The sequence below is a fragment of the Sturnus vulgaris genome, unplaced genomic scaffold, assembly GCF_052056855.1.
Source record: "Sturnus vulgaris isolate bStuVul1 unplaced genomic scaffold, bStuVul1.hap1 Scaffold_519, whole genome shotgun sequence".
In the NCBI taxonomy this organism is placed as follows: domain Eukaryota; kingdom Metazoa; phylum Chordata; class Aves; order Passeriformes; family Sturnidae; genus Sturnus; species Sturnus vulgaris.
The window spans coordinates 39015-49722 of record NW_028276514.1 but is presented as its reverse complement, the minus strand read 5'-3'; the positions used below and the strand labels follow the sequence as shown (position 1 = coordinate 49722).

The window sequence follows — 10708 nt, the reverse complement described above, 5'->3', positions numbered from 1 at the left end:
CCAGCTCTGCTCTTCTGACTTCACCTGAGCCTTTCTCCATCTCTGCAAGAGCAATCTTCTCCACCTTCAATGCACAGCATCTGTGTCTTGGCTCCAGCCCCGCACCAATTCACCTCCCGCCCCAGAGCCTCGAAGCCTGCCCCAGTCCGTATCCCGCTCCTACAGCGATTTCACCTCCATCCCTTCTAACCCGGCACGAGCGATTTCAGAGTCAATCATTTCAGACACCCCTTTTGCCCCAGCCCCTGTGATTTCAGCTCTTTTTCAAACCACAAGCTTTATTCAACTGCCAGTTCTTCTGCTTCGCTTCTGGATCCACATTGCTCCGGCTGTGCCATGTAATGGTCTTTCTGCTTTCCACGGCAGGATATTTTTTTTTACCTCTACCTCTCTGTGGTTTGAGCACCTCCTGAACTCATATTTCAGCCACAATCTGAGAATCCTTACCCCATTAACATCTCTAGACTCCCTTTCATATCCCTTAGTGATTTAATATCCAGCCACACACATGCCATCGTGCCTCCATATGCCCTAACACAGCCCCAAAGCAGTTATGTTTTCAAACCTTACCGTATTTCTCCAGCTCTGCTTCCTCAGCTCCAGCCTCTCAGTTTCAGTCTAAGAAAGAAGAAAACGCGATTAAATCATATAAAGCTTAAAGATAAGAAAAACATAAAAAAGCACCTTTATTCCCAATACTTGAAACCATATAAATTGCCCTCACTAGGAGCAACCAGTCCCCCAGACCCAGTAGCCGCCCCCCCCCCCCCCCCCGCGCCGCCCCCCCCCCCCCCCCGCGCCGCCCGGGCCGGCCCCGCCACCTCCCCCTGGGCCCCGCCCCCCCCCACCACCACGCCCCGCAGCTCCGCTCGGGCCTGCCCGCCGACCCACCCCGTGCCCCGCGCCGCGCCGGCCGGGCCCCGGCGCCACCCCTAACCGCCGCCCGCCCCCCTCAGATCCCGCCCTTACCTCTTCCGCCGCTGCCTCCGCAGTGCCCCGACCCTGCGAAATACACGCTATTTATGGCCAGGCCAGCCAATCAGAGCCCGAGGCAGTTCCGGCCCGCCTATCAGAACCCCCCATTCCCGCCACGCTCGGCTCCACCCCCATCAGTCCCGTTACGGCGTCCCCGCCCGTCGCCTCCCCACTCGCCGCCGCCGCGGACCCCCGGAACGCTGCGGCCGCGCGCTGTCCCGGACCGCCGCCCCCCCCCGCGCTCCGCCCTGCCGCGTGACGCCGCTCGGCCCCGCCCCGCCGCGCGACGCCGGCCCGCCACGCCCTGCCGCGCGACGCCGGCCCGCCACGCCCTGCCGCGCGTCGCCGCTCGGCCCCGCCCCGCCGCGCGACGCCGCTCGGCCCCGCCCCGCCGCGCGACGCCGGCCCGCCACGCCCCGCCGCACGACGCCGCTCGGCCCCGCCGCGGACCCCCGGAACGCTGCGGCCGCGCGCTGTCCCGGACCGCCGCCCCCCCCCGCGCTCCGCCCCGCCGCGTGACGCCGCTCGGCCCCGCCCCGCCGCGCGACGCCGGCCCGCCACGCCCTGCCGCGCGTCGCCGCTCGGCCCCGCCCCGCCGCGCGACGCCGCTCGGCCCCGCCCCGCCGCGCGACGCCGGCCCGCCACGCCCCGCCGCGCGACGCCGCTCGGCCCCGCCGCGGACCCCCGGAACGCTGCGGCCGCGCGCTGTCCCGGACCGCCGCCCCCCCCCGCGCTCCGCCCCGCCGCGTGACGCCGCTCGGCCCCGCCCCGCCGCGCGACGCCGGCCCGCTACGCCCCGCCGCGCGACGCCGCTCGGCCCCGCCGTCCCCCAAGACCCCGCCCTTACCTCTTCCGCCGCCGCCTCCGCAGTGCCCGACCCGCTGCAGCACACGCTATTTATGTGGAAGGGCCGGCCAGGCCAGCCAATCAGAGCCCGAGGCAGTTCCGGCCCGCCTATCAGAACCCCCCATCCCCGCCACGTTCGGCTCCACCCCCATCAGTGCCGTCACCGTGTCCCCGCCCACTGTCCCCGCCTCCTCCCCACTCTCCGCCCCCGCCGGGCCGCCAGGGACCGCCCCTAACAGTAAATATGGCGGCGCCCGTCCGGTCACGTGATACCGGACAAATATGGCGGCCCGCATGAAGTTCTGCTCGCCGGCGTTATGATCTGCGGGGATGTGCTGTCGAGGTCCCGCGGGGGGGTGGGCCGGCCGGCTGACGCGGCGGTGGGCGTCGGTGTTGCGGACGGGTGACCCGGGGGACGCTCGGGTCCCGCGGGGGGGCGAGACGCCGTGGGGCGTTGACGAGATGATGCCAAGAGGCGGGCCGCGGCGCCGAAGTTCGGGGCGGGAGGGACAGCGACGGCGGAGACGCGACGAAGTCGGGCGGAGGGCGGACCCGGTGCCGCGCGGGGGGGCGTGGGCGGCATCGGGACCGGCATGGCCGCGGCCAGCAGGGGACGCGGCGATACCGACACTGGCACGGGGTCCGGCGCTGCTCTCCTGCTCCGCCGCCAGGCGGCGCTGCGCTGCCGTCCTGCCGGGGCTCTGGTCACGCTCCTGCTAATCAATAATCCTAATCCATAATTTGGGGTTGGTTTTTTTTTGGATCGTGACACTTGGCACAGGAGGGACATTGCCGGCACAGCCCCTCCCCTGCAGAGCCCAGGGAAAAGACGTGGTCGCTGCCTTTTTTCCTTAGGAGCTCTCTGTGCATTTTGTCTTTCACTGTGTGTGACCACCTCCTTTCAAGGGCAAACTCGGCTGTCTTCCTGACTCACAGCTGCTTTTATTGCTAAGTTTTCTTTGAAAGAGACATGAGCAGCTGGAACACCGAGCTTGGATGTTGCTGCTCTGCTGGAGAGAGGGGACTGGGGTGTGGAAGGAGTGAAGAACCCCCCAGGCAGTGTGGGGCTGCAGCTCTTACTCGGACTGAGCCTCGTTTGTGGAAATTGATGCTGTTCTGTGCTTCACTAGAAAACCGGTATTTTTTCTTTCCTTCGGGTTATATTTTACTTGTGCATGAATTCAGCTGTGTAATTGCATTCAAGTGTGCAGCCAGTGTGGCCACCTCTGTTTTCCTTTCATTCCTCGGGCAGTAGCAACTGCAGAACCCTATTCCAGGTGGCAATGATTTCTATATTTCAATAACATATTTGTTCTTGATGCAGCACAGCAAGATAGCAGCCATGAGTTTCTAGAAGGGTGTAGGGGTGAGAGGCTGCAGGGCCGGAAGAGCAGCGGTCATATCAGCAGGAGAAGGCTTTCTTACTTCTATTTGTTGCATATCGGGCATAGGTAAGTGCAATGGGAGTGTTCTGTGGCTGCAACAATAGCCTTTAATGCATTAAAAAGTAAAAGCCTTGTGTAGAAAGTGGGGGGAAACAACAGAGATTTAAAGAGTCTATAAGTGACTAACATAAGTAGATGCAATAAAAGGTTAAACAAGGAATGCTAATGGGTAATACTGAGCGATATATCCTTAGACAAAATATTCCTGCTTTATTTTATGCTTGTGCACTTGGACTTTTTTAGGACTGGCTTTGTATTTAAACATTGCCTGATATGCGGCGTGTGTGACTTCGTTACTTACATGCTAAAAAGCAGAGGTTTAGTATCTTCGGTTTTTTAAGGGGAATAATGCCATGTTTATCACATTGTCTGTATTCTTAATTTTCCTCTTTTGTATTTTTTGTTTGCTTGCATATTCTCTGAAAGGTGTAGGGAAGCCAGATGAATTGAAAAAGAATCCAATCTATCTAAGGCTCGATTCTCAAGTAATATTTACATCCCTGAAGAAGCCTAGAAATACATAGTGGGATTTTTAAAAATGCACAGAAAATTCTGGCCATGCTGTTTGCAGAGCTGATGAAGTAATGCTTAAATGCTTATTAGTAATTAATTCATTATTAAATAAATGTATTTATTTTCTTTTTTCCATTACAGTCCATTCTTTTCCTGGCTCATTTAGCCCTGGACTGTGCTTGTATCCAGCCTTACTATGGCTAGATGCTTCGTCTCTGAGAGGCCAAGTGCAGCAACAGCAGGAGGGAGGGAGCAGAGCTGTCTTCTCAAGGGAGTACGGGAACAAATCTCACTGAAGGAAGTTTCTCAAGATGCTCTGGCTGATGAATTAACTAACGTAGCTCAGAATGAAAGTTGATTTGGAGTCTGAGGTGCTGGTGGTGTGGGGTTTTTTTACCAAATCTTTTTCTCTTTGATTTTAGTTTGAACGGTTCATACCAAATGCAGATGAGATTCCTGTCAACTAACTCTAGTTATCTTAATTCTAAGTGCTCATTTTCAGCTAATTGTCTAGACACTCTCTGTCATCAGCGAAGAAATAGAGGCACTTCAGGAGTGATTAATCCCATCCTAAAATAGGTGTCTAAGCTGGGATGAATTGGAAGTAGTCTTCCTCCACCAAATAGCAGGAGAGCGCTGACAACTGGTTAGACAAAGAGGAGCTAAAGACAGGTGAGATGGTCCCCCTCTTTTCTCTCTTGGTGGTTTCACTGACTTAGGAACCGAGTTAGATTTTTCAGTATTTGTGGAATAGTTTGATTGTGTGAAATAGATGCTGGTATCCAATCCACCAGATTCGAGAGTGTGTGAGGCAGAAAATAATGTACCCAGTTTCACTGGTCCTGTGCATGGACAGCCTGTGCTTTGTTAGTGTTTGTCAAATGGTAGCTGAAAAAACAAAATCTGGTGCATAAAGCGTGGCTCATATTCCGGGCTGGGATCAGCCTAGAGATCAGCAGCTACCCACAGGGAAGGCTCCACTTGGTTACTGCTCTGTACAAACAATCTCGCAGAGACACTTGAAAGCTGTCCTCTCTCTCATTTGTTTTCTGAAATGTTAATAAATGAAATAAATATTCTAAATTAAAAACAAATTAAACGCACAGTGTGTGTGCAGCGTAACTCAAAAGTAACTGGAATGGAAGGCATTTCAAGCTGGCAGAAGTATTAGTTCAATGGCATATAAACGGTTTTCTCAATAAAATTCAGAATTAATATCCATTAGAACTTTAATGAAGGTTGAAACTTCCCTCAATAAAGAGAGTAATTAATAACACTTTTTACAGTAGGAATCCTGTACTTTTTATTCCCATGCATTTTTTTGTGTGTGAAATGATGTGAATATGCCATTTAACATTAAATTAGCAAAAATGTTTCTATTTCGAGGTATACTTTGTAATGGAAACAAACCAACTGAAGGCAGTTATTGAACTTTCATTTGCCTCTCCAGAACTAAGGTTCTGCTGAATGTTTTTCGTAATTGGACAATAATGTTTTTCGGACAACAGTGAACCCTTCACTGAGGAAGTGTGGACAAAACAGCCATTTCTGTGAAATGAAACAGCTCACCTCTATGAAAATTTGCTTAAAATTTAAAGGAACTTAAAGGTTTTTAAGCCTGCCCTGATTCTGGGCTGAGATAGGAGAAAATAATGCCGTCAGATTCTCATTAAGGTCTGCCCATCTCTGAAATATTTCCCCTGGATTTTGGTAGCAATTTAAGTATGCCAGTGGAAAAAATTACTGAGTTTCTATGATGTGTTTTGGTTCTTGAGCTACTCATTGTTTTTTCTCTTCCCTTTGTTACTGTAGTTAAGGAAAGGAATACCCAAGGATGGGAGTTTCTCCTAGATTGTATCAGAGCTATCTCTTATTGATATTTATTATACTTACATATATTATTATACTTATTATGCTTACATTTTACTGATATCATCTTAACATAAGAACTGCAAATCCTTAAAATCCCCTGCTCAGTAGGCACAGAAGTCTGTGCTGCAAGACCACGTTTCCTTGCTTGCTGTATGTTATAGTGGAAACAGGCCAATCAGTTAACTGCATAATTGTCTGATTATGGTGCACAATGCAGCATCTTTTCTCATCTAGTTGTTCCTTCAACTGTACCAGACAAGATGCTGTAGATGTTTAAAAAACAGAAGATTCTTCTGTTTTACTTTCATTAGGACATAACTTTTGCTAGCATTCTGATATTTATTGTTCTTTAATTAAGGCGGTTTCTTTCTCTTACCAGACTGTGACTATAAAGACATACACATCATGGGTTATCTTTTTCATCCTTTTAATAATAATAATAATAATAATAATAATAATAATAATAATAATAATAATAATAATAATAAATAATAATAATAACATTGTTGCCATTACTTTTCCATTTATTATCGTGACAGATTTTTACAAAGGATTTTAACAAGCAGATTTCTGGAGTTCTTAATGGGGTTGGAAGAATAGCCTATGCATGTCATTGTACATGCATGGTGGAATGATGAACATAAATCACATACCCCCACACACACACAGAGAAAACAAGGCACTGGTAAGACTGTACAAGTAATAAATGACCGAGAGGTTGTTGATACAATAAAAACTGAGCTTCTAGTGTCAGCAGCCATCTCCAGAGCCTAAAGCTGTGCGTGGCTCTGGGGCTCTCTGTCCCTCTTTCCGTAGGTGTTGGAGCCCACGTTGGTGGGCGGGTAAAGGGCCCCGGCGCTGCCGCTGGAGCGCACCAGGAAATCGGCCAAGCGCTGTGTCACACACGTGGCCGTGTTGCATCTCCTCTTCTCCAGCTGGTGACTGCCAAGGTGAAACAAAGACAGCCAGCAGTAAGTCAAACAATGAGCCATCGAGTGTGCCACTTCTCATAGTCATTTGAGCTCTGCTAATGTGGGAGTTCTTTTAATATGTGCACAAATACAGGAACATTAGAATCTTCCCACCACCTACTTTGTTCCTGAAAAAAATCCTTGTGCTGGGTGCTATTATCAGTTTTAATGATGGAGGTTATTCAAATGCAGAGACATGAACTGTCATATGTCGTTTTTATTGATATCCTGCACAGCAGTTTATGACATTTAGAAGACCTGTAATGATAGTATAGGTGAGACACAAAGTGAAAGCAATGATTAAATGTTTAACTTTCAGCTGAACTTCTAAATCTATTTAGAGCTCTTGCTGATATCATGAGGATTACTAACATAATGATGATCACTAACATTTATTCAGTTCTCATGTTTTCACAGAATTACATCCTGCTCTCACTGAAGTGAGTGGTAATATTCCAGTCCACAGCAAGTGGATTAAACCCAAAGACTCTTTCTCCCATCTGCACCACATATCATGAGAAGTAGCAGGCATTGCCAGCTTCTGCCAACTGCAGAATCAAGTGATTCTAAGTAGGATGGTCTTTTGCTCTGTCTCTCTCCCACTTAGCTCTGACTAAACAGAGGTTTCATCTAAAAAAAAAAAACCTGCCACATCTCTTTTGAAACACCAGCAAATTGAAAGTTCTGTTGTGGTGAGAGAAAATCCTTTGCTGAATGATACTTTAAAGAGTGTCCGAGGAAGGATCCGTATCTAGAAATAACATTTTATGATCTGAACCGACAGATCATTTACAGAACTCCACGTAAAACCTATGTAGCACGAGGGTTTTTTTTAAATTGCAATGTAATGGTTAGCTTGGGTTTTCAGACTTGTTTCTTAGATTACTGTGTTCTTCCTTCAAACAGAAATACTTGCTCGCAGAGATTGCCTACTGAGTTGTTGCATATTTTCTTGGACTTCTTCATGCTGATATGGCATGAATTAGATATCACTTTGTGGCTAAAATTTACTGTGAAGAGCAGCTATATCCCAGTTTCAAACTCTGAGCAGTTACCAATGTGTTCCTTTGCTTACTGATTATTAAATCTATCATCTAAAATGTCATATAACCTTTTGAAGTTATTTGTATTGATCTAATAATACCAGAGGAAAGGCAGCTATGAAAGGAATGTCTGTCTTATACAGGTTCTTGATTAGTAGATAGGCAGCAGTTCTTAAGCAATTAATATTTTAAATGTGTAATTGCATTACAAGAAAATTGTTGCATAGGGCTTTATATAACCTCCCATTGACTTTCATGGATATTTCTTTTGGTTTTATTCAAGTCCTTACCACACAAGGTTCAAATAGCAACTGGTTCTCACAGAGGTCCTGAAATTGAATTTATAAATAACAATATATTTCAGACAAGTGAAATTCTCTCAGAATCAATTTCTTCTTTTCCTTCTTCCTATGATTAATATTTAATTATGTGATTTTAAAATTGCTTAATTACTGAAAGCATTTTTACCATAAAATAATTCCATTCCAGTAGAGCTGCAGTATTATTAAGAAGGGTATGTTTTCTTTTCTTTCCCCTCCAGGCTTGGAAATCTGATGAACTTTTTAAAAAGGAAGGCGCTTGCAAAATGCACCTTTCTTCACAAGGTAATGTAGAGTTTGCAGCCTCTTTAATTTAAGAAAGTTTATAATCGTAAAATGATCAAATGATTTGAAACAAAGTCCCTGGATTTCACTTTCGACCCTAAATGCTTTGATCTTTTTGTTACAGAAAAACTGATCTTTATGCTTATAGGAAAGCTCTGTTTAGTAGAAGGATATTTTAATATCTTTTTTTTTTTTTTCCTGAGGGAAAAAAAGCAGAAGCAAAGTCTCTCAAATAGCAGGATATCACTGGAACAAAGTTTGCTTCATGATTCAATCTGATATGGCTGGAAGAAACAAGGAAAATCAATACCTTTTTGTCTTTGCTGCTGGTTGTTCTGGCATTTCCTCACTGAGTCCTGAGAGTGTATTGTGTGACATTACAGGCAACATCCATCCTTGTCTCTTGGAAGTACCATCAGATAGATCATCAGCCAGAGACAGTAATCTCTGAACAACAATAAAACAGTGAGCTTGAATAACTCTATTTTTATATTATTTAAGACATGAAAGCAAAAGCAACTCATGCAATAATCTGAACACCTTTTTCCCTAAAAAGAAATAAACATGATTATTTGTCACTCACCCCTCAATAGGTGTAGCTTCCAAACAGCTCAGAGTGACAGAAAGTGCAATGAAGAAAACTGACAACTTCAGGTTGTGCATCTTCCCTTCCAAACTTTCTGAAAAGAACAGTGATTCAAAACTGAAAGCTAACCCAAATACTCTTCAGCACATCCTATCACCGATGCCCATTCTGTCCTAAATCAAGAGCAATTAGTCTTTTTCACGGGCTAGAGTGAGAAAAATGATCCCTTCAAGTTTAGTGACACAATTCAGTTTCAGAAATATAGCTCTCAGCAGTAAATGCTCATTTTCCATCCAGTAGTTTCAATCCTATCCCTTATCTCTGATTTGCGTTTCCTGACATATCCCAGTCTCAAATTCTGGTCCCCAGTGCAGTTTACTTTAAAGCTGTCTTAGTCTTTTCCTGAAAAAATGCTCTTGATTAATAATAGGGGATATAGTGCTTTTCTAAAGGCGCATCTTTTACACTGCAGGGAAAGTAAGAAAAAAGGCAAAGTATTTACCTTTTTGTGGTCACAGATCTAACTGGAGAAGCCAGCAAGCCCTCTTGGTTAGCAGGAAGTGTGCATGCAACAATTCCATGCTTGCATCTGGCTCTGGAGTATCCTTCTCCCTCTTCCTTTCTGGCAAGTCTCACGACTCTTATATATCCTCGACACCTTTCTCAGCTCTGACATCAGGCAGCACAGAGAGACTGTCGTTAATTCCAATCCCTACAGACAGAAAGTGCCCCAGAGAGGAGCAGAGGCAGGTGGGTCATTATTGCACTAGTACATCAGTAAATATTCTCCTGCTGTATGCAGAATGCCCTCGTGAAGGTACTGCAAGAGCATATTGCACATCAGAAATGTAGCCTCAATTTTACAGCTCTGATAAGCTGCTGTGGTTATATTCCCTGTGGGTGTTTTCGTGGGCTAAATAAGGTAACAAAAGTCACAAAGAAAGCCAGAGCAAATGAAACGCCAGGCCACTGGTAATTGAAATACAAGAAAACATGTCTCAGAAAAGATGGAAAAGTTAAAGTTGTGGAGGTTTGCTGTACAATATAGATAGAAAGCAAAGGTATCTGAAGGGATAAAAGCTGTATGATGAATAAGAAAAGAGTGAAAGTTATTTAAATTGACAGATAGAGTTCTCATTCAGGGTAACACAGTAGAAATCATGCACATTTTTCAGTCAAGTTTAAATGTCAATGAAAATTCTGTCGCTATGAATGTAAAATCTCATATTTTAAAAACCAGGTGGATTTGTCATGAGTGAAAATTGAGTCAATTAATGCTTTTCAGAAGGCAAAGACTAGGATTAAAAAGCCAGGAAATGTCAGAAAAGCCAGAAAACGTGCAAATTTATTTCTCTAGTATGCATAAAGTATGGTTGAGGGAAAAATGTACAGCTTTTAATAGACTAAATCCAGTGTTGACGAAATATCTAATTGCAGATTTCCAAGGATACAGATTAGAACCATTTACCTCTGATTTCAGTGGAAATTAGGCAAATCACTTCCCCCTCCCTCTCCCCCCCCCAGAAGTGTGAGAGCTGGAATCCTTCTGCAGTCGACTTAATTTTCTTTTCCTCCTCTCTTTTAGGACAGGAAGAATCACGACTCTCCTGCCATCTTTGCCAAGAGCTGTGGTGTTTGATCAGCCAAAGCCCAGAGGCTTCAGCACCAGAGGTCTGAGCCTGGAGGGCTCCTGGTGCTGCCCGTGCTGTGGGCTATGTCAGAGGATGCAGGGTTCCTCTTTGCCTCCCTGCTGGGATTAACTGCCATGGGAATGTGGGATCTGGGTGAAACTCCAGCTCTCCTGGTGTTCAGGGGAGCAAGGTCTGAGGGACTCCTCTCTGGGGATGTGCGG

The 10708-nt window shown here is 46.6% G+C and overlaps 1 protein-coding gene across 1 annotated transcript; it reads right to left on the bottom strand.

Moving 5' to 3' along the window:
* Window positions 1–6154: 6154 nt before the first annotated feature.
* LOC148217645 (islet amyloid polypeptide-like) lies at window positions 6155–10367 on the bottom strand. Its single transcript, XM_088158534.1, has 4 exons — window positions 9359–10367; window positions 8854–8950; window positions 8581–8715; window positions 6155–6593 (listed from the first exon to the last, which is right to left on the bottom strand). Exons 2-4 carry the CDS (start codon window positions 8931–8933, stop codon window positions 6422–6424), a joined length of 387 nt encoding a protein of 128 aa, XP_088014660.1. The 5' UTR covers window positions 8934–8950; window positions 9359–10367; the 3' UTR covers window positions 6155–6421.
* Between the last annotated feature and the right edge of the window lie 341 nt (window positions 10368–10708).